The sequence below is a fragment of the Canis lupus genome, chromosome 31 (assembly GCF_048164855.1).
Source record: "Canis lupus baileyi chromosome 31, mCanLup2.hap1, whole genome shotgun sequence".
Lineage (NCBI taxonomy): Eukaryota > Metazoa > Chordata > Mammalia > Carnivora > Canidae > Canis > Canis lupus.
In genome coordinates, this window is record NC_132868.1 from 37531403 (window position 1) to 37556440 (window position 25038).

Sequence of the window (25038 nt, forward strand, 5' to 3'; positions counted from 1 at the left end):
TGGAAGCTGTCTCAGTCTTTTAATAGAAATCCGCCACCTCACTCTATCATCGCACCTCAGAGGCCTGAGAGTAGCAGAGGATGCTGAGACTCTGAGGTTGACCTTCGCAAGGACCCACGACTGGGCTGCGGGGCAGGGTTCCGCAGACACACGGTTCTGTTTCAAGCTCAGACATGCAGCAGTCTGGCTCTCAAAACCCCAGTGCGGAACGAGGAGTCTGGTTTTGAAATAAAGGGACACTGCTGATTTCACACTTTTTAATTATTTAATTAATGAATATTTACATTTTAAAAAAAAGCATTTAAGGAACCCGGCACAGAGAGCATTGATTGTGAGGCAGAGAATGGATACATGCATCATTTCCAATGTTTCACAAAGGGAAAGTTCATGGGAAACTGAGTCTCCTGGGTTCACAGTTCTGAATACAAACCCTTCAGCCTATCCATCCTCATTTTAACACCTTAGTTACAAACATCAGTCAACCATGTATGCTTATGAATGCCCAGCTGGGAGAAGCCTGCTTTAGCTGACAACATCTCTTTCCAGAACCAAAAATCACATGATTTTATTCCTGAAAGGAATAAAACTTGACCTTATTAGAATAAATCCACTGTAGAATGTTGGGCTCTGGGATAGGGACACTTGGAAACCTTGTTAAGGAAGAGATCAGGCTTCATCTAAATCTGTTTGGTTGAGGTCCTCTGTCTGGACATTCTCTGCTCTCACTAGAGGAAGGATCGGTAGGCTTTTCTTAAAGATGGTGAATATTTTAGGATTTGCAGATCATTTGGTCATGAATGCATGTAAATGAATGGATGTGGCTGTGTTCAAATCAAACTTTATTTACAAAAACAGGAGACCCGGCCTTGGTGTGCCATGTGCTGCAGTAGAGGTGAGGCTAGGAGCCTGAGTTCTGTCCAGAATATCAATATATTCTGAATGGATGCTCATTGCCAATTCTTTGTGGGGGATTTTTTGTGTGTGTCAGTGGTATGTACTCCAGCGGCAATACTTTGAAGTTTTAGAATGGTTTAGGAGAATATCAGTACCTTTGGCCCAGATTATTTTGTGGGAAGAAATCCAAGTAGATATACATTAGGAGGACATGATGTTCTGTTTCCTGGAGTCAAGCAGATTTAGGGTGACATTCACTTACATGCATTTATTAAGAGTAAAGTAAAGGACTATAGCTGCTTAGGGGTAGGAAAGAGTAAGTGAGCCTGAATTTTGGTTGGATTGCCATCCTAGTCTCTGACTTTGCAACTTCCAAATATCGGCATGACCAATTTTCATGTATCTTACGTTTGATTACTGTTTTAAAGTTAAAAATAGTAGAAAGGAGAAAGAAAATGGCCTACAAGAACATAAGTCATAAAACATCTGGTTCCTTTAATGAATGCTTCCAATCTTAAGTCAGTCAGGACTGTCTGACATATTAATTAAATGCCAGTGAGAATCATTATCATTTTATGGTACCTGTCCACTCCCCTAAAAATACTGTGAATTCACTGACTTTTCATCTGCAACTTTCTGAGAGATGCTGATGAATTCCTTTTCTCATGAATTTCTAGATTCAAGAATTTCTCAAGGTCCATCCATTTTAAACCTCCAAAGTGCCAGTAGTAATTGGCCTCAGAGGATCTTCCAGGGAAATAAAAATGTATTCATAAGCACACTTAAAGTCCTTTAGCATTTGCTCATTTTATCCAAGAGAGAGATGAGAAGACGTGAAGGATCCTCTTTGCCCCCTGCTACATAGGGTGACAGACATCAGAAAATGCTCAAGCGCCATATCAGATCAGGGATGTTAAAAAGACGATTACCTCTGTCAAAAAATAATCATATTTTGTCAGTCGCTTAGAAGAGTAAGGTAAACTGAAAATTTGTTGTAGGGGCCTAATTTTTTCAGAAACTCTTTTCTTGTCCTCTAAAATGGATTACATAATCAGGAGGTGCTCTGCTTGGGGACAGAGGCCAAGGGAATAAGGAGCGAGGAGATACAGGAGGAAGTGCAGGTTCCTCCGATGGGTAGGCAGGTCTGGTCTGGCTGTGGCCTGACATCTGCAGAAAGGCTGCTTTGCCTGCTGCTCTCAGCTGGGAGACTGTTCATTCATGAGCTATTACAATTTCCCAAGTTAGTACATAAGAGATGAACGGCTCATGGTTTTGACTACCTACAGATGAGATTTCCTTCCAAGGGTGCTGTTAACACAAAACCAGTAACCTCTCCAAGCCTCTGCGTGATGCATTAGAGTTGAGAGTTAAGAACATCCCAAAGAAGGGCGCGTCCCCACGTGGACACTTGATACGGAGCAAATGCCTGCTCCTGACCGGCGATGTTGAGTATCCTCTAACAACAAAGCTTGGACAATCTGAGTAGTTTGAACAGCTATTCTACTTTCTACCATTCATTTTGTACAATCACAGAATTTTTCTTTCTTGAAAACAAAAATTGTTTCAGAGATTACCAGAATATTGGGTACAGCATTGAGGGGCATTTCAGGAGATTACAATCGATTAAAAATGTCGACCAGATTCCTAATAGCTTTTCAAGGCTTTGAATCATTTGCATTTTAAAGTTGATATCAGATATTGCAACGTTAAAGATAAATTGTTCTAACTTCTATTATCAGATGGTAGTGGGGTTAAAATGATGGGTAATCAGGCCACGCAGTATGCCTCGTGTCCATACCCCATGTGACTTTTGCAGAACGCTGCCCTGTGTAAGCTGCTATTGCAAATAGGTAACTATTGCACAGAATCTTCCATAGAATCCACCCAGGTAAAGCTGGCAGCCTCTCATCTTTGCAGAAGAACATCTTGCCTTTGAAAAAAATGCAGCAGAAAGGAAACTTGCCACAGAAACCACAGGAAGATTTCTTGCCTGAGACTCTGAAAGTTTGTCATTCCGTTAGCTCTCCCCTCCACCTCATTTATTCACCCACGAGTTACTGAGTACCTCCAATGTGCCAGGTACTGTTCCAGGCTCTGAAAATACACTGTGAACAAGACATAGCAAAGTCCCTGCCCCATGGAGCTTACATTCAAGCAGGGGGGACACAGATGAGCACTCAAATCCATGATATCACAGTGTTCAAAAGAGCCTAGAGATATCCTGCCTGAGATCTGTTTCCTGCCTCTCCTCACTCATGGACAATGACAAAGTCAAGGGAGAGGCCACTAATGGGCCACAGCAATTTCACTAGTCCTACCTCCACCATCTCTCAGTTGGATGAACTCAAGTGAGACCTTCAACCAATCTGGGCCTCGGTTTCCTCATCTATAAAATGGGGAGAGGTTATATTAAGTGATTTGTTTTTTCTTCTAAAGGGAAGGGGACCTTTTGGGCTTTTATTTTTCATGGTATTAGGAGAGCATTTTGAACAAAATCAAAAGCCAGTGTGTTGACTGTTTTAGTTTTAAAAATATTTAAAAGTAAACTATAAGAAATCCTTAGGTATTCCACATCCACTCAACACTTTAAATGCCAATTTAAACTTCATCAATAGCAAATGTCTTATTTACAGCTGCCATACAATGAAGTCTTTTCACCATCTTCAGCTGAAAAAGTATTTATTCATAAAGCACAGTCCTACCTCATTTGTGAAAGGTTCTCTCGCTGCAAAGTCCTCTCCTGAGTGTGACACTCTCTCCTACTCACCCAGATTATTGACTTTGTGCTCCTGTTTAATGTTTCCCAAGCTCTATGAAAACAAGGATTGGGTCCTTGCTTTTTTGAGGAATGACCCCAATGAGATTCGTGCCCGGTAATACACACATGTGTCATCAGTGCACCTACATCATGTTTCATGGGCACGGGCCTTCAGGGAACCCACCTCAGCTCTTCAGGCTGTCAGAATAGTTCTGCTCAGTAAAATTAGAGCTATGGTGTACCAAAGGGTACACTACTATTCAAAAAGGAAAAAAAAATGGGTTTCCAGAACAATTCATAGACTAGGACGATGTGAATTAATGAAGATCCTAACTTCTTTGGAAGCCTGGTGGAATGTTAATGCATATTTAATAATGCCAGTTAAGTAGCACATACTTTGCAATCAATTAATTTTTCTTAAAGAAGGTAACATAGCTGGAGAGCTGAATGTCAAAGTTAGGTTCCTACTTATTAAGTTGGTAGGAGTTATGAAGCCTCTGGTTCTCTTGAAAGACAACTTGCATTCAGTGGCTTGATTTTCCAATGTTGAAATTCAAATTTCAATCAATCCAGAAGCTAAGGATGATAGGAAATTTTATACAACTACAAGGAATCTTCTTTTGTCTGGGTCAGATCTCCATGGCTGCCTTGGAGGCTTCTGAAGCCTGTATGCTCTGTCTCTGAGTTTTAGCAGTTGGCGTGAAATGAAATATCCAACACGTGTTTTCAAATTTGATCGGGTGGGCCTTATCAAAAGAACATAGTTTGTCATTGCCTTTGGAGGCAACGTGAAATCTCTGCCTCAATAACCAAATTTAATTCCTTCCTGTTGCTCTGTGGTGTGAAGATCTATAGTGTCGATGTTATCAGACGCGCCTGTCATGGGCTGCTGTGTACAGAATGTCTGCCCCCATCCTTTCGGTCCCTGCAAAGGGAACATCCTTGGTTGGGTGAACACTACTACTTCAGGACCAGATGGGCAGGGGCATCCCATGTCACCTGGAAGAACCCGGAAGCAGCATCACGACGCCTTCTAGTAATACACAGCGTCTCAAACAGTGTCTGCATGTACTATGAAGTGAGGGCAGGTCCAGCAGTCATTGGCTGCATAAATGAGGGTCAGAGAAGAATAAGGAGGTTTTGACAATTTTTGGCAACCTAGATCACAGGTACAGATAAATTCTTGTTAGCAAAGGAAAGGCACTTCGGTGTCCATCGTGGAATCTGAGCATGTGTTTAAGTTGTTGAGCGTGTGCTACCAATCAGGATACGGTCCCTTTTTCACAAGGATAAACAGGAGGAATTATAAAGCCCACCTGATGTTCAGTGTCCTTATCTCAGTAGGACTGCAGCCCTGCCCGGCCAACCCAAAGGGTCCACGGGGTGGAAACAAGCGTGCCTCAGGCAGGGCTGGCTGTGGCTGTGAGGATCTCCATAAAGTCACTGTGTGCAGTGTACTTTTCAAGGAGGAAGTCCTTGAGCTGCAAACGAATACAACCCTTAGGTCCAAACCTCTGTGGGCACCATGGCTTCTTTGGTCCCAACGGAAGGCAGTAGGCTTTCTTCAGACAAGAAGTAAAAGGGGAATTGCACTAAGAAGCCACGAATCTTTTTCAGTTCTTCCTCAGCTCTAATGGGATCTTCCCTTGCTAATATGGGCTTGGTTATAAAGTCTCTCAATTGAATTAAATTGTGTACTTCATCATTGGGAAGGCACCGGAACACCTGATTAAGACACAAATAGGAAGAAACTAGGTCATAAGTTTAAAAGAAAAGATAGCCCCTTTATGGAAAATATTCATTCCAACTGATGAAATCTTTGCTTTATGAAACACGTAGTAGTTGTATGCTACAGCACACACCTGACTGAAGAGTTGCTTCTCTTATTTGCTACAAAGAGACTACTAGATTTGCTTTCATCCAAAAAAAAAAAAAAAATCATAGGTCGATCCCTCTATCTGATTTACACAAGTCATCGATGTCGTGATAAAGTCAAGCTAGTGGTACAGGAATTCCACTGATGTTACTTCACATTAAGGTTAAGTTTTTTGATAATAATTCTCCAAATTTCACTGGACATTCTGGTCTAAGAGGAAAACTGCATATTATGTTTTTTATTTTCAAAAATGTCCATATCTGTACCTTAAAGTTATCAATTGTACACTTAATTTGCCAATTGCAAATGAGCTTCACATACCAGAATACTTCCCTCCTAGAAATTTCAGCATGTATTGAGAATAAGGATGTGCCTATACAACCCCAATATTATTCTCACACCTCAGAAAACCAATTCCAAGTCATTTAAGATATGGTCCATATTCAGATTTATCCTATTAATCCCAAAATGTTTTTTTTTTATAGCTGCTATCCTCTCCTCCCATGAGGATCCAAACAAGGGCTGTGCACTGCATTTTTAAAATTACATTTTAAAGGACTCCATGCACATGACCTATTTGATCATGGCCTTGAGTCCTCAGCATGAAGTAAAGCTATGGAGACTGTCATGTTTCATTAGGAATGATGAATTCTCTGTGCTGGAAGGGACGCTGGCAGTCATGAAGAAGAACAACACACTCTTATCTAGTTTCTGATAGATGGTCAGCAGATCTCAGCTTGAATAGTTTCTATGAGAGAAAGCTGACTACTTCATGAAGTAACTCATTCCACTGTTGGACAACTCTTAACTCTTCTACATTCTTTGTCATAAGCCATGGAGAGAACTTAGCAAAAGATACATTTAGCCTCCCTAACATATGGAGCTTGTTTTAAAACACCCTTCCAAAAGTAGAGCTGCCCAACAAAGGAAGTGTTTCATTATTAATAAATTCCATCACAGGAATGGATACCATTTATTATGCACTATGTGCTAAATACATTTAAAAAACTATTCTTTATTTTCATAACCACCCTCATGAATATCTTGCCCACTTTATAGGATAAGAAAGGAAGGCTCAGAAAGTCAAATCACTACACACAAATTTGTATCACCAGCAGCTGGGTGAGCTGGGTTGAACCCAGGTCTGACTCATTTTGGGATTCCATCTGCCTTTTTTCTCTTTGTCACTAGACATGTCCAAAGGCTGGGTAACCACCTTCTAAGGATGCTCATGATGGGATCCCACAGTCAGATGAGAGATCAGAATGCCACTAATGGCTCTTCTACACCATAATCCATGATACTTTTTGACTCTGTTTTTTAATATCTACAAAGCGGTATTTTATTACAACTTGGAAATGTACTGGATTTTTACACCCATTAACATTACTCTGCACCAATAATATACAGTAATAATGACGTGTTTTTGTGGTGTGATTCAATGAAAAAGGTAGGGAGAGAGATGAAAACCTCACCTTATCATATATTGTAGCATTTCGAGCTGCCGTTGCAACCCACACCTCCTTGAAGAATTTGTCACTCACTGGATCCTGAATGTTTTCACTTGGGTCAGAAAGATAGCCAAGGACAACCCTGCAATACAAGTACCTTCCAAAATGAGTAACTGAGATAAAGAAATTTGCTGCAAGCATTGTTTCTAATGGTAATGTAATTCAGGCACTCAACCATAGCAGTCCTTTTTCTTTTTTTTTTTTTTCTAAGGAAAATCCAAGGAAACCATTAAAACTGTGTGTGCGTGCGTGTATAAAATCTTGATTGCATAACCAAACCAAACCAAACTAAGAAAACCCAAGCTGTTCTGATGCTTGAAAGTTTTAACTATTGGATAGATAGATCTGAATTTAGTTCTAAGAGACTCCTTGGAATTTGGCCTAAGGGAGTGAGAAGTTTGAAGATAGGGTTAGCATTCAAACCATAGGCCAAGGGGTGCCTGGGTGGCTCAGCTGGTTGGGAATCTGATTTTTTATTTTGGTTCATGTTTTTTAAAGATTTTATTTATTTATTCATCACACACACACACACACACACAGACACACACAGGCAGAGGGGAGAAGTAGGCTCCATGCAGGGAGCCCAACGTGGGACTTGATCCCAGGACTCCCAAGATCACACCCTGGGCCAAAGGCAGGTGCTAAACTGCTGAGCCACCCAGGGATTCCCCCCGCCCACACTTTTTTTTTAACAGGCCTCTGATGCACATCCAGCAGGTTAATCCTTTAAGAGAACATGACCTGGCTACTCTCATATCCCCAGAGTGCCTGGCAAAAAAAAGCCACAAACTAGATGTTGTCTGACTTGATCATATATAGATAGTGGACTAGAAACAATACGAAATTCTCAAGCAAAGCAAGATAAGTTTTAGAGGTCATATTTGAAAATGATGAAGACCCTTGTACTTAGAGAATGCCTTGAAGTAAAAAAACAAAACAAACAAAAAAACCAAAATCAACCATTTTCACATCACTCCTGTGAGGTACAGAGTACATGATTCCCATTTTGCAGACAGGAAGCTAAAATCTGGAGACACACTATTGGCAAAGCTAGATTTCAAATGGAGTCTAAAGCCCTATCTCACATGCCTGATAGGTTCAAAGAAGATCAAAGAGGCTTGTGTTATACTGAAGACAGAAGTGAGGAAATAGGTCTTAGAAGGACTTTGGCTTTTATACTGAGTGAAACCGGGACATATCGCAGATACTGGAGCAGAGGAGTGACGGGATCTGACTTGCGTATGAAAATACGGCTTCTGTATTCAGAAGGGCAAGGGCTGCGGCAGGGAGACCACGTAGGAGCTCCTGCAGTAATCGGAGTGAAGGGTGAGGATTCCTTGGGCAGTGAGGAGGAAGGTAGGGCCAGCAGGCTGTACTGACGGAGCAGGTATGCAATATGAGAAAAAGCGTGGCATCAAGGATGATGGGTGTTGGCGTGAGCATCTAGAAAAATGTAGTTGCCATTGGCGGACATGGGGAGTTCTGTTGGTAGAGCCAGTTTGTGGGAGAAGACCAGGAAATCAGTTCTGAACCTGTTGAGACTTCCATGAAACATTCCCGGGGTTATCAACGCAAAGTAGGCAGCTGGAGCAATGAATCCGGAGCTGGGGGGAGAGGGCCTGGGTGGAGATACGCATTTGGGAGTTGTTCTTATATATATTCATAAAGCCATGGCACTTTAGCTGGGTTCCCCCAAGGGGTGAGTGTAGACAGAGAAGAGGACCTGCTGTGCCTCAGTGGTAGGGAGCAGGAGGAGCAGCCAGCGAGCCTGCAGAAAAGCGAAGGTGTAGTATCCTGGAACCACGCAAAGTTCTCCAAGGAGAACTGGGTCAAATTCAGATGAGAACTGACCATTGGATTCCGCGGTAGAGGTCATTCTAGTGTTACTCTCTATATATTTAAATAAATGTGGATTCACGTCATCATTTTTTAATGGTCGCAGAATTTCCCATCATGGAAAATTTTTTGAACCAATGATTTTGTTATGACCTTTTGGGGGGGTTTCCAGGTTTTCATTATAATGAACAATTTCCCAATGAACATAAGTTGTTCATCGTGTATAATACTTTGTGAATTTATGAATTTTTTCACCAGGAAAAGTTTTAGAATTAAACTTGGCTTCAAGAAAGGCTGTTCCCACACATATACTGTCACCGTGCAGGCTCTCCCCAGTCATCTCCAACATTATTAATTCCTGAAAAAGCACAGCCAGTCTTACAGGGATAAAAGGACATCTCATTTTAGTTTTAGTCTGCACTTTTCCCACTCTATAAAATAAATTCTTTAAAATAAATGGATTTGGCACCATGGGCTCCCTAGGATTTTTAGAGTTTTATACTCTAAAAATTTTATTTCCACTTCAAATACTGTCTCCTTCAGACTCTATAGGAATAACTTTTAAAACAGATTTAAGGGATGATGTTTGCACACAGATGCTGGCTATTCAATAAGATTCAAAGCAAACTCGGAATGCACCAAATCTGAAGTTATGACAATACATCAATTATAATAATACTTTTGATGGGGATCAGGTCTAACCAGCCAAAAACTGAGCAGAAAGAACGTTTCTGGGACTCTGCTTTTAAATCAAAACAATAGGTAACACCTCGTGTCCCCCAAGGTATCAGTTCAGAACTTGATTGCAGAGTAAGTATTTAAAGAAGCCTATAACAGATCATTTTTAATAATAAATGATTTTCCCTGTCTGTTTTCTCATGTTAAAATGCACGGTAAAAATAATATGAAGTACTCTGGATATTCTTTTGAGGACTAAGGTTTGACAGAAAACTAGTCAGATTCAATGTTGGTGTGTATGATGGGAATTATTTAATGTTTAATTGTTTATGCATCAGTGGGACAGGAGGAAAACTGCAGAAGATAGTTTCTGTTCTTTCCATTCCTCATGTCTGTCACTTTACATGATTCTGGGCTCTACTTGGGTGGATAATGGTTTCTGTTGAGTGATGGTTACATCTGTACAGTTGGATAATTTTCTGGGACTTAATGAATTGTTCGGCACATAGTTGCAACATTCAATGCAGTACTCTGATGTTTGACTCTATTTAGAATTGATTTCACATTGAAATGTGTCTATTTCTATTCAAAAATAACCCAGATGGAAAATGGATTGAAGCTGCGTTTATTTTATTTTATTTTTCTAGTGAGAAAATGGCTGTATTCTAGGACCCAATATTATATTGAGAACATTTCCTAATAAAATCAACACAAGGTTTTTGGTATGGTGCTTTTTAACATATTATCTGTGTTGGCCACTGGGGCAAAGTGAAAATGTTTGTTCAAAAACAAGTGCCCCTTTTAAACAATTTGAAAATTGTCAATAAAATAAAAGCACCTAAGAATATGCTTAGCATGAAATGTTTAAGAGCAGCATAAAATAGCAGGTTAAAATAAAACCCTAACGATTACTGAAGAGCAATGCCCCTCCCAGGAATGCAAACCCTAGAGTTTCATTAGAGAAAAATTCAAAAAGAATTTAAATAAATTGAAGCTTATACTTTGTTCCTCCAGAGGATGATTCAACATTATAAATATGTTAATTCTTTTTATATAAATCTATACGTCTACTGTAATCTCAACAACAACAACAAAAAATGAAGAGAACATGAATAAAGAATTCCAAAGTTCACATGGAAGAGTGAATGTTTAAGAGTAGCCAAGATTTTTCTGTCAATGAATATTGATTTGGGAAGTGGGGTGGCAAGAAGCAGTATTAAAGCACAGGCTACAAGGATTAAAGCGGTGTCACACCGGGATGCAAATAAGACAACTATGATAGCACCAGAAGGAGAGACTAGAGATGCGTGAGGATATATAGCAATGTGGAGGCCCTGCATGTTGGAGAGGCAGAGAGTACCGCACATCATTCAGATCTGGACCAACTGGTAGGTTTGGGGTGGAGGGAGGGAGTTGGAGTCCCTACCTCACTTCTTACATTAAAATAAATTACAGATGTTAAATGTAAAAGCAGTATCAAATAAGCACTAGAAGAAAATGCAGTATTTGATCTTGGGTTGGGGAAACTCTACTAAGAGTGTAAGAAAAGGAAGAAAATAATCTGGATAGATTTGATTAGATTTTTGAGTTTCCTCCAAATACTTTTTTTTTTAAGATTTTATTTTATTTTTATTTATTTATTTTTCATGTGTGATCTTTTTGTATCTGGCATCTTTTTTTAAAAATATTTATTTATTTATTTATTCATTCATTCATTCATTCATTCATTCATTCATGAGAGACACACAGGAGAAAGAGGCAAAGACACAGGCAGAGGGAGAAGCAGGCTCCATGCAGGGAGCCCGACGTGGGACTTGATCCCAGGTTCCCAGGATCAGGCCCTGGGCTTAAGGCAGCGCTAAATCACTGAGCCACTCATGAAAGACACACACAGAGAGAGAGAGAGAGGCAGAGACATAGGCAGAGGGAGAAGTAGGCTCACTGCAGGGAGCCTGATGTGGGACTCGATCCCAGGACCCCGGGTTCATGACCTGAGACAAATGCAGGTGCTCAACCCCTTAGCCACCCAGGTGCCCCTCCCCCAAATACTTTAAAGATGATGCAAAGTCAATTGACAAATCAGATTTGCAACCAGTATGACAAAAGAATTAGCCTTGCATATACTTAAGTTACTCATAAATCACTCAAAGAAAGGGAAACATTCCAACAAAAATGGACAAAGGACATGAATAGGCTAGGTAATTTCTAAAAGAATAATTACCAGAACAAGATGGCTAATGAACACATTTGTTTAAGACCTCAAAAAATGCAAATTAAAGTAATGAAATTCCATCTGAAATCCAACAAATTGGCAAAGATTAAATAAAATAATAGAATGCAGTGTTGGTAAAGACAGGAGGAATAAGCCGTCTAAAGCGTTAGTAGCAAGATAGTAAGACATTAGAGAGTAAAAGCAGCAGCATACTTCCTTTGATTAGAAATTCCATATTCAGGATCTAGCTAAGGAAACAATTAAGAAGGTAAAGAAGATGCTACCTACAAATATATCTACTTATTTGTTTATTTATTGTAAAGATTTTATTTTTAGGTAATCTCTATAGCCAACATGAGGCTCGAACTCACAGCCCTGAGACCAAGAGTCACATGTTCCCTGGACTGAGCCGGCCAGGCCTCCTTATATCCACTTTTTTAGACCACTGAAAAACCTGCCTGTCAATGAGGTAATAGTTAAAGGAGTCACAGCATACCCACATGATGTAATACAATGCAGTCGTTAAATGTTATAGAAGAATACTTAATGACACAGAAGCATGTAACACTATTTAAATAATACAGAACTTCCTAGGACTGCAAGAACCTAATTATGTTTTTAAAAAGAAATACAGGATGGTAATACATACGTACAGAACAAAGTGGAATGGTATAGAGCAAATGTTAAAGCTGCTAGCTCTGGGCAGTGCGATCACAGATGAATTTAATTTTCTTATTGCTTAACTGTATTTGCCAAATTTTCTGCCACAAAAATATGTTGTAATCAGAACCACCTACACCTTTATAATTATTATACATTTAGAACGTTATAAAGAAGCTCACGCCCCCCCTTTTTTTTTTAGTGCAAAAGGGTGGTTTTATTCAAGCACAACACAGGACAGGACCCATGGACAGAAAGAGCTGCCCTGGGGTTGTGAGGAGCAATTGAGTCTATACTCTGGAGTTGGGGGAGGGAAGGAAAAAGGGAGGTGCTTAAATGGACTTGCATATGCTAAAGACAACCCTCTTTAGCATTTATTATTATTTTTTAAAGATTTTATTTATTTATTCACAGGAGACACAGAGAGACACACAGAGGCAGAGATACAGGCAGAGGGAGAAGCAGGCTCCATGCAGGGAGCCCGATGCGGGACTCGATCCCAGGACTGTGGCATCACACCCTGAGCCGAAGGCAGATGCTCAACCACTGAGCCTCCCAGGTGCCCCAACCCTCCCTTTAAAGAGAAAAATTCTCACAAAACTGACAAGACAAGTATTTCTAGTTTACATCATGAAATATTTGCTTCCTCATCTAGGCTGCAGCAGGCCATCCATCAGTGGGCTGGTGGACAGGGTACTCATTTTAATCTCTTCCCTGCTAAACAAAACAAATTCACATGAGAAGCTAATTGAAATACCAATGGTCTGAAAAACCTCTTACTGGCAAAACAATTAGTAACCAGGGCAATAAATGCAGCCATAAAAACTGTGAGGAAGTATTGACAGATTTTTGAGGGATAGATTTGCTGAGCTCCTGGGCCTGAGGGAACAGAGGACCCCTCTCTGGAACTGAAGGAATGGAAGCGTATCTTGCTTCTCAGAGGCCGGAGCCTGGACCTGCTAGATACAAGGGCAATGGGAGCAATGGAACCAATGGAACCAATGGGGGCAACGAGGGCAATGGGGACAACGGGGGGGCAACAGGGCCAATGGGGCCAATGAGGCCAATGGGGCCAACGGGGCCAATGGGGCCAACGGGGGCAATGAGGCCAACAGGGCCAACAGGGCCAACGGCTGCCAGCACTTGCAGGGAGCAAGCCCTCCTTACACTCCTACCTCAAGCCAGCCCGTTTCCAAGCTCCACCATTCATGCCCCAGGGTTAAGACAACAGTGCTGCGAAGCATCTGTTCCAGGCTTTTCTCTCAACACCTTAATGCTTACTCAGGCCACCGCTGCATCTCAGCACGGAGGCCACAGCCAAAAGCCATCGCTGGCAGGTACAGCTCTAGCATCATGGACTGAGGGCCCTAGGTGTAGGGGAGGGTGTGCTCTGGGTGTTCCCCGAGTGAAGTGACAGGTCGGGGCTAGGTTCTAGAAGGACCACTCTGACCACCGAGACTCCATTATAGGGGCTGGCGTGGGGCCGGTTAGAGCCCAGCGAAGACTCACTGAGGGTCCCATGGGCCTTGCCGCCCACCCAGTGTTCTCTCGGCACCGATCAGGACCAGACTCCCATCCTCTTGGAGAAGATCAGGAATCTGTCATGTCTGGGGCTGAGGTTTCTAAACGTCACTCTCAGCATCATGGGCACCCTCCTTCAATAATTTCTAGTACGTGCCTGCATTACTGGGACTATTACAATTTTTAAAAACAGACTTGCTTTCAAAAACTCACATAGGGGCGCCTGGGTGGATCAGCTGGTTCAGCGCCCACACCCTGGTTCCAGCTCAGGTTGTGATCTGGGGGTTGTGGGAGCCAGGCCCCCCAGGGGGGCTCCACACTCCACGGGGAGGGTCTGCTTGAGATCCTCTCTCTCCCTCTGCTTCTCCCCCCATTCACTCGCTCTCCCTAAAATCAATAAAATCTTAACAAACAAACAAACAAACAAACAAACAAACAAACAAACAAAACCCAACCAGCCACTAGATGGGTAGAGCTGGCCTGGTCGTAAATCCATGAATCAACTTAAAATGCTGTTTTTCTCAATTAGCCATAAAAATAATCCAAAGGATTAAAATCGAAAACGTCAGGGATCCCTGGGTGGCTCAGGGATTGAGCATCTGCCTTTGGCCCAGGGTGTGATCCTGGAGTCCCAGGATCGAGTCCCGCATCGGGCTCCCTGCATGGAGCCTGCTTGTCCCTTGGCCTCCCTCTGTGTCTCTCATGAATAAATAAATAAAATCTTTTTTTAAAAAAATAATCGAAAATGCCCGTGGCCGGCGTAGGCCGTCGGGCACACTCCTGGGGCTCGCTCGCAGCCCGGGAGACACTGCTGCGCCCGGAGAGCGGCGGCGCGGGCGCACCTGAAGCACTGCAGCCGGAGGCCTCGGGCGAAGCGGCCAGCGGGGTACGCCTGTCCGTCCATGACCGAAGGGACCGTCTCCGTGTCCTGCACAAGCACAGCCATTTCGCTGTCGCGCCTTCCGAGCATGCTGCGGTCGTTGATGTTGGCAGAGCCTGGAACGGGAGACAGTGACCTGGAGCAACCTCTCGGCAGAGCAGGTGCATCGCCCCCCCCCCCCCCCCCCCCCCCGGTCGGTCCCTGCTAAGAAAACCTCGCTTGTGTTCAGGTTGCCGAGAGATGCTGGGGAAGGGGGGGTCCCCCGACCCGGGCAGGAGGCCTGATCGGCCTAAGCCAGTGCCGGGAACCCCGTGATTTTTCCCCGTGACCGACTGGCTTGGGACGGGCACTTAAACTCATCGTAGCCAGGGTGACACGAGGGAAGGCCTCGGGGCTTCCTTATGAACACACCGGGACGCTGGCTCTTCCAGCCTTTTGCTATTTCGGTCCCAGTGCGGGACGAGGCCACGGTTCCAGAAGCTGCGGGGACCGCGTTGTGAGCACGAGGGGACAAGCAGGCAGGCCAAGGGGGCCGAGCACTGGGAAGACAGACTCGGGTCTTCGAGTCCCTGAGTCAGGCAACCTCCTGACCCGCCGGTGTGTGAAATGATACCTTTGCTCATCGTTTCACCCACCTGGGGCTGAATTTCCCATCGGGTGGCTCAAAGGAGTCCAACTGATAAATCCTTAAGCTCACAAAGGAAAAAGACTCAGCAGTTCAGTCCGGTCCCGTCAGCTTTTAGACTTGGTCTGCAGAGCCAGAGGACTTGACTCACGGCCATATAATTAGGAGTGTCAAGACCCCAGCGTCGCCTCACACCCAAGAATCCACGCTCAAATATGGGTTGGCCTTAGCCTTTTTACGTCCGCCTGCCTCCCTCGCGTGGCACGCCAACAGCTTCCGTGTCAACCTCCTTCCATCCCATTTTTAAATCCAAAGGAGCTGAGAATGTGGACTTTCACACGTGAAGGGCAAGTGTCTTTAATATCAGTGCAACCTGTGCTTTTCCCACTCCTCTGCTCTGTGCTCAGAGCCCCCAGCGCGTGGTTTTCTGCATTCGTCACTATGGAGTCATGCTTTTGCATCCCTGAGGTGTCCTACAAACCACAGAAGGAACCAAACTCTTTTTTTTCTTTCTCTTCCCCTCGTCACACAACCCACGGCTTCTGTAGACATGGATTCAAAGGGTTGGGCAGAACAGGAGCAAGAGGCTACCCTCGGCGACGGGGACAGGCAGGGAGTAAGGTGATGGAAGAGGCCTGCCCTGAGCCCAAATGGCAGCATGTCGTACACGAGCAAAAGCTGGCCCTCCCTAAGGAGATTTACTGCCAGTTGCCACAATAGTGTCATGTACTAAATACACAGATCTATGATAACGATGCATGTGGCCGATGCCCCACAGTGACCTGGGGTGACAGGGAGAGGATAGAGCCCCTCACAGAAAGCTGGGAGCCCTGCTGGGGCTCTGTAACGTGGGGACAATCGACGCACGTTGTTTTGTCAGCAACAGATCATCTTTTGTGCATGCGCTGGCGTTTTGATTATGCTATAAAATTTGCAGCCCTATTTTTGGGCTTCACAGTTGGCCCAGCATCAATGTGGACAAAGTCCCTTCATCCCTCTCACCTTTAATTTGGTCTCTCACAAACTGAGATCATAATACAGATCTTGTAGGGTTCTTGTGAGAAGTCAGTAAGACCATGGGAAAGAACTCAATAATTCACAAACTGCTCCACAGTGTTAAATATTATTGGTACAATTATCAGATACTTCGCCAAGGCTACCATATGTAGAGGAGAAGAATGAGGGAACTTTAGATGAACTTGATAAAGGAGATCCTGAAAATGAGATATTGGTGTAATGTCACCTCCATTCTTAGTGTTAAACAGTCCCATATTCTGAAAATCAAATTCAGAACAGCAGATATATTGTTATCCCATTTCTAAATAACATAGGAGGTAAAGGAGAAAGGGATCTAGAAAGATTCACACTGAACTGTTGAGAGTGGTGGACTCCTTGTAGCGAAGAGGGATTTTTGACCTTTTATTCAGTATGTGTCCTTAGAGTTTGAATTGTTTACAACGATCATGCCTTGTATTCCACGGGTAACTCTTTATGGTAACTGCGATCCTTTGCTTTTATTAGCACATTGCCCTGATAATTTAAAACCACTTAATTTTTAGAGAATGACCTTTTCTAAGTCTGCTTATAGGAAACACTCTAAACACTGTGAACTACCGCAAAATACAAAAGAATATATGAAAACATATATGTACCACTCAGGCAATAATAAAAATAAACATCACTGAACATATTCACCCAAGCTGAAAAACAGAACATTACCCATCCCTGAAGCCCTCAGATGTCTTCCCATGTAGACCTTTCCCCATCATGAGAGAGATTTTATATAGAATTTTGTGTTCATCACGCTCTGCATGCTTTCCTAATCAAAGAAATAGTTTACTTTTGACCCATATCATAATCTTTTGAGATTTGCTTCTTTTATTCAGTATGATGTCTTCAGGATTTATCTGTGTCTGACCGTAGTGCATTATTTTCCTCAAATGAGCACAGCAGGCCTTATTCATTCTAAACCCGTTGATGGATGTTTGGGTTGTTTCTAATGTTTTTCTATGATACTCACTTAGGCTCTCCTGACTGATGTGTTTCCTGGCAGGTACATGTGGGAGTCTGCTCGGGCTCTGTGCATAGGACTGGAGGAGGCCCTGGTGCCCCACGGCCTTGTCAGTACCTGGATTGTCCAACTTTTACATTTTTGCCAATTGGTATTTTTAAAAACTCTTGTCTCGTTAGATTAATGAGGATGAACATCTTTCAAATGTTTATGGGCCTCAGGTACATCCTCTTTGGTAATGTTCCTATACAATTCCTTTGCCCATTTTCCTTTGGATGTTGTCTTTGTTTCTTGATTTATAGTAGTTTTTTTAAAACAGGTTTTGAATATTAACTGTGTTGCAAATATCCTGTTTTCAGTTTATGGTTTATCTTTTTATCCCCTTTACAGTGCTGTTTAATAAATATGTTGTAAATTTTAATGCAGCTGGATTTGTCTGCCTTTTCCTTTGTGGTTTGTTTTTAAAAAATGTCTTATTTCAGAAATTGTGAATCTTTCTATGGTAGGCAGAATAATGGCCTGCAGAGATGAACACGTTCTAACCCCCAAAGCCTGTGAATATGTTGTGTTACACGGCAAAGGGGGAATGAAGGTTGCTAATCAGCAGGCCTTAAAACAGGGTTGACTAGCCTGGATGATCCAGGTGGGCCCAGTATAATCACAAGAGTCTTTAAATGTGAAGGGGATTGAGAGACATGTGATTACAGAAGTACGGGTTGAGACTTTTGGGGACCTTCATAGAGATGTCACATGTCAAAGATGGAGGAAGGGGGCATGAGCCAAGGAATGCCGACAGACTTCAGCATTGGAAAAGGCAAGGAATTAGATTCTAGATTTTCCCGTTGGAGCCTCCAGGAAGGAATGCAGACCTGCCGACCTGGATTTTAGCCCAACGTTGGAGTTGCAACCCACACAACTGTTGGATTATTTATGTGTGCTGTTTGAAGCTACTAAGTTTGTGGTCATTTGTTATAGCAGTCACAGACAACTAATACATCAAATCTACCCTAACTCTACCCTATTTTAGCTTATTTATTTGAAAGGAAAACGGATTCTTCTATTGGGCCCAAATGGGCTAGTTGGTACTTTCTACCCACTTGTGTTCCCTGGACCTCCAGTTCAGAAGTTCTCAGCTCTGACTTCATGTGAGCAGCACTTAGGAGGCTTTTTAAAAATATCAGTGCCAAAAACAAAAATAAAAATACCTTGATGTCTGGGTCCCAAACTGGACCATAATTAGAATTTCCAGAAGTAGGAACCACGCATTAGGTATTTTCCCCCAGTACCACTCCATGCCTTTATCTATGAATGCATCTTTCTGGGGGGGGGGGAGGAGGAGGATCTGTTTTTTTTTAAGCTTTATTTTATTTGAGAGAGAGGGAGAGAAAGAGAGAGCAGGCAATGTGAGCAGAGGGGGAGGGAAGGGGCAGAGGGAGAGGGAGAGAATCTCAAGCAGACTCCCTGCTGAGCGGGGATCTTGACTTGGGGCTGGATCCCAGGACCCTGAGATCATGACCTGGGTCAAAGTCAAGAGTCAGACACTTAACCAACTGAACTACAGGCACCCTTTGGGGGATCTATTTTAAAGTAAATTGCAGACTTGAAGAAATGTGCCCCTAAATAATACGTATCCTTAAAGCTCCCCAGGCACCTCTAATGCAGCCAGGGTTGAGATCCACGGGATTAGATCAAGGGTAAACCCTCTTTCCTGGGTCAGCCCTTCAACAGACTTTCATCAGCCACTTTTAAGCCTGTTTTTTAAGCACTGATACTCATTTCCCCCCTTAGTTTCCCACCTACCAATCTCATCGATTGCCTCTGGACCTGCTTACTCCTGCTCAGCAATACCCACCCCAATGTTCTGGTGTTAAGAGGAAAGAATTCCTGCCTCCCCTCTAACCCTTGAGTTTTGTAGGCAGTGGCACTGTTTGATTCAAGTTTTGTATCTCCCCCCACCCCCGCCCCATTGTGCTTTGTAGTGGATTAGTGAATACTGAAAAAAACTGTTTCACTTCATCAATAGGATAGCCTTATTTTGTTGAGGAAAGCAAGCAAAATGTTAAGTTTGGTTAAGCACCAATATTAAGATGGATTAGAAAAGTGGACTTGGTCACAGATCTCATGACCAGCAGGGGTACTCAGGACAAGAGATAATTAAAGCTGCACACAAAAGAAATCTTTAGTGCAAGAAAGCAAGCATTTCCTTGTAAGGAAAAAGGGAGAATAAATAGTTGGTTTTCTTTTAAGTATTCAATAATTCTGGCAGACATTTACCATATTAGAAAATTTAACCACAGGTTACTTTAACCTCTTGTAAGCTTTTAAACACTTAACACCTGTAAAATATTTTCAACCTAACTTCTCAAACACCTCTCTCAGAATTTGAAATACTGTTCTCTGGGTTATGAATTTAAGCAGGGCTGATGTGTGGGAGCAGCAACAAACCTGCTTCTCTTTGAGTTTCCCCTGACGCAGAAAAAAACTAAAGTATATTTGGATTTTTCCATGGGGAAATCTGTTTTGCCCATGGGGAAGGAGAAAAAGAAGTCTAGCCCCTAAAGACTAGCAAGTAAAGCCTCTTCATACTCCCAAGGTCACTTCTTTGGTTTTAAGAAAATGTTTAAGAATTATGTGCAAGATTGATTGATTATTGCTAGCTAAATAAACCGTAGCCTTTGAGAGTTCAGAGAACTTTCTGGAAAAGCAGTCAATTAAAAAACATAACAAACCTATTTAATCGCTAGCTCTGTTACTGCAAACTACTTTGCATTTATACAAAGTAAAGCACACTGAAAGCCAGAATGACCTTTTAAAAGAAAATATTTACATCTGTCAATTTTTACTTCAAGAGTTCTGAAATCCTGCTGAAGAAATCAGCCGATTTTTATTTGGCTTTGTTTGTTTTTCCATTTCAGCAAACATCAATACGTCTCTTTTCCTATTGTCACTGCCAAATTTAATATGAAAATATTCTAAGAATTGGCTTCTGAAGAGCAAGGCCAGAGTAGCTTGGGGGAAACAATAGAAACTTTGTTTATTGGGGGAATAGGAGAGTAAATAAATGCCTATAGAATTTGGATCCCTATACAGCAAGAGATCAAAGACACAGATATTTTTCTAAATGCCCTGTATAACTATTAAAAGAATAGGTGTGTGTGTGTGTGTGTGTGTGTGTGCATATACATGTATTACCACACTGTAGGGTGTATACATTTTCTGGCTTCAGAATTACTTTTACTTTCTTTTCAAATCATGTTCCAGATAAAACAATTTCATTACTCCTAGATGAGATTTTTTTTTTCTTTTCTCAGTGAAGGATAGAGATGGAAATGGCATATTTACTGTCAAAAATTTCAAAACACTACCACATTTAGTTTCTCAAAGAATAGGGAAGATAGAGAAGTAGCTCATTATAGTTAAGAAATTATACTTTATTTTTTCTGGGAATTTATTTTTTAAGTTTCTATTTAAAATCCAGTGAGTTAACATTGTCTAATGTTAATTTCAGGTGGACAATACAGTGATTCAACCCTTACATACAGCATCCAGTGCTCATCACAATAATGCCCTCCTTAATCCCCATCACTTGCTTCACCTACCCCCAACCCACGTCCCCTCTAGTAACCATTTTGTTCTCTATAGTTAGTCTGTTTCTTGGTTTGTCTCTCTTCCCCCCACCCTTTGTTCCTTTGTTTTGTTTCTTAAATTCCACATATGAGTGAAATCATACGGTACTTGTCTTTCTCTTACTTCACTTAGCATCATACCCATGTTATTGCAAATGGTTAGCCTTCATTTTATGGCTGAGTAATATTTCATTGTATATATACCACATCTTCTTTATCCATTCATCAGTCAATAGACACTTGGGCTGCTCATTTTCCCTCCCCTTGTCTCCCTCTTCTGCCCCTAAAATCTAGGTACTTGGATTCAAAATAAAAATAAGGGAGTAATAAAGAATTAATGAGAACAGGCTGATTGCTGCTCTGCTGGGTTAAACCACTGCTCTGGCTGCTGTAATATACACAATGGCCATTTAATGGTCCTGTGCTTCTGTTTCTTCACAGATAAAAACAGGGATTAGAAAGGACATAAGTGAACAAGAATGCTTCAGATGTCATGTTATGGTCCCTCTCAACTGTGAAGGAATCTTGGGAGGAAGAGAAAGGAGGATTATTGCATGAAGTCAACTAGCAAGCAACACAATAATAGGCCATGTACTTACCGATAATAACAGTGTTGTCATCCGCAATTAGCAACTTGCTGTGGACATAGATGAGCTCAGTGACTAGGTTTCCTTCAAGCTCTGCATGTGTTCTAAGGCCACAGAATGATATGTAATTTATCCACTGATTGCCAACTATAAAGTAAAAAAGAGAGTACTAAAATTAATATGACCAAGTTCAATGGAGGCACATTAAATTTTACTGTTTTTCAAAAGAAATCTACTACTTAAACAGATGGTTAAAAATGGACTGTATAGCGTGTGTCTATATGTAATTTCAGAACTCACCCAGGTTCTGTTTTTTTCCTATCAGAAGAGTTTTTTACTATTAATATGGATGGATATATATTTTTAAAAACCATACCAGAGTGCTTTGTAAGAATTATCTTTTCCCTAGGCAATCCAATAATATATACAATATGATGAAAAATTTATTTTAATGATTTGGCAAGTAACTACTGGAGTGATAATTAAAGCAGAGCCAGACTAGATAACTCAAGACTTCAGTGTGACATTTGCATCTATCTTGGTTGACACCTGCTGCAGTTTAAATTAGATCTAAAAATAATGCCCAAACTACTCGATGTACACATAGTGTAGCATATTGAACGCAGAGCAGCAGTTAAATTTTATAAACTTTGGGTAAACAAAAATGCTGGCGATTAAATAATCCTCCTTCTAAATCATTAAAATTAGGAAATGAAAGAATCCTAACTATATTTGACTTTGGAGAATCTTTTTCAGAGCAAGCCATACCAGGTTTGTACTTTAAAATGCCACCCTGAAAAAAAAAATAAAATAAAATGCCACCCTGTCATCACATGAGGGCAATTCATGTGATAAGAAGAAATGCATTCCATACCAAGCCAACCCATAACCATTATCCCGGAGTGAATGCTAGTCACAGAATTTTATGGTCCCTCTCCCACATAGCAGTTGTCCTGGATAAGGAAAGTCTTATACTAAGAATAAATCGAGTGGAACCAAACCATCACGAGTTCTAATAGAAACAGAATATAATTTTTTTTCTTTAAGAGACTCTGAAGCATACTAATAAAAACAATAGCAGTTCATGTTCTGTTTACTGAAGTTTCCATGTATTACTGATGCTTTCTATTATTCTGTTAATGTTACTCAGGGTTTCTATTAAATTCGGATATCTTGGAAAGAAATTCATTCATAGGTTATATATAGAGATTCCTCCATTTACAGGTAACCTTTCTCTTATAGATGCAAATAATATTATAGCTGTTTGTCAAGAGTTGATGTGTTGGTGTACTAGCACATCATGTGTAAGAGATGCATTTCTAAAAAGTTTCATATTAACAAGATCTGTATAAATCAATTTCTTCCCCATTTATTAATGTTATATTGGAAAGATGCCTCATCTAAAGCATCAACTCCTCTTTAAATCTCCTCTGATCCAGGAGAAAGAGGCATTTCTTCTTTTAAGCCCATCATACACATAAAATTCCCGGAAAATATTTCTAATATAACACCTAGCATATTATTTTACAAATATTAATTTAATCCTCCTTTTCTCCTACCATTATGGAGGTCTTATACATTTTTGTATCTCCAAAAGAAAGGTAAATAAATGAGTGAATTCATGAATGGATAGTCAGCTGACAACTATTATTTTAGCTTTTGGTTTTTTTGTATTATCTATTTTCCTGCAGCTGGCTCATGAACTAAAGTTTTGAGATACAAAGCAGACTTTTAAAGGAATCATAGAGCAAATTCCTTGCTAAAGTAAATAATTTTTTGCAGTGACTTCCCATAAAAAGTCCACATTGAACAACATGGTAGGCCAATGGTTCTCAGTGTGCATAAGGACCTGTTAGAAGTAAAATCTGGAAACCCTCCCAGAGGTTCTGATTCAGGAGAAATCTGTAATTCAATAAATGCCTTAGAGGAGATCATTCTTTGAATGATACTATTATAGAGCTTTGGTATTTATAGTCTTAAGATTAGTGGCACACTTTCAGAAAATCATACATCATGATAAAGTGAGATGCTTCCAGTGGTGCAAATCTGCTCAATATGACGACATCCATTAATATAAAACATGATAATAATAGTCGAGGAAGAAAAATCCTATGATTATAACAGATGCTTTTGAAAAGCTTTTGGTATAATTCAGCACCAATTCTGGATAAAAACAATGAAGAAAGAAGAAAATTATGAATACTTTCTTAATATGCTTAAAAACATATAATATATATATTATACATATACAGTATATGAAGAGTATCTTCAACGCTATTAACATTGCCTTGGACATATCAGCCAATACATTTAGACAAGAAAAATCACATAAGGAAAACCAGCTCCATTTCTACATAATATGATAGTATGCTTGGGGAATCAATGATAAAACTATCTCAAATGATAAAAGAATTAAATGTGATAACAGGATATAAATTAACATAGAAATCAATAGGCTTCATACACACAAACAATAACCATTTAGAAGATAAAATCAGACAATACACTGCTTACAATGGCAGTAAAAAGATAAAACACAGAGATAAACGATAAACTATCAATAGACTGCGAAATCTTTATGAAGAAAACGTTAAAATGCTATCAAAAGACACAACAATAGACTTGAACAAATGAAAAGACTTGCCTTGTTCTGGGATAGAATAATTCAACATCAAGAGGATGCTAACTCTCTCCATGTTAATTTATAAATTTAATATAATCTCAGTAGAAATACCAACATGTTTTTATGGAGTCAGAAAACTTGACATATGGTAAAATAAACATCCATGAATGACTATGAAAAAAACTGGAAAAGAAAAGCACTGAGGAGGGCATTAACCCTGTCTGATATTAACACATACCAAGGCTGTATAATTAGAACAGTGTTGCTCCAGTACATAAACAGACAACTAAACCACTGAATGGAATAGAAAGTCAAGAAAGAAGCTCAAGCACATATAAAAATTTTGCATATGATAAAAATGGCATCTCATATGACAAGGACTTTTGCATAAAGGCCTAGGGCTTTTAAATAAAAGGTACTAGTATCATTGAATAGCTATTTGAAAAAGAAAAATTACATACATACCTTATACCAATCACAAGAGTAAACTCCAAATGGACAGAGATAGAAGTGCAAGCATATGAAAAGACACAAGTATTAGAAGAAAACAGTGAATTCTTATATAAGCCGAGTGTGAGGAAGGCTTGTAACTATCTACAGGCAATACAAGAAAAATATCAGTAACTTTGCCTAGATTTTTTAAAAAAAGAAAACACAGGACGGGGCACCTGGGTAGCTTAGGTCATGACCCGGGGTCCTGGGATCAAGTCCCACATCAGGCTCCCCACAGGAGGCCTGCT

The 25038-nt window shown here is 40.9% G+C and overlaps 1 protein-coding gene across 10 annotated transcripts in view; it reads right to left on the reverse strand.

Annotated features, from left to right (window-relative positions):
• Positions 1-243: 243 nt before the first annotated feature.
• The window catches only part of PLD1 (phospholipase D1), a 204424-nt gene continuing 179629 nt past the window's right edge, over positions 244-25038 (reverse strand). For all 10 annotated transcript variants that reach the window (XM_072808073.1, XM_072808075.1, XM_072808074.1 and 7 more), the window contains 4 exons: positions 21688-21822; positions 14789-14942; positions 7004-7121; positions 244-5377 (listed from right to left, as the gene is read on the reverse strand). In XM_072808073.1, the coding sequence (XP_072664174.1) occupies positions 5153-5377; positions 7004-7121; positions 14789-14942; positions 21688-21822 (632 nt within the window). In that variant the 3' untranslated portion in view covers positions 244-5152. The remainder of the gene's footprint in view (positions 5378-7003; positions 7122-14788; positions 14943-21687; positions 21823-25038) is intronic.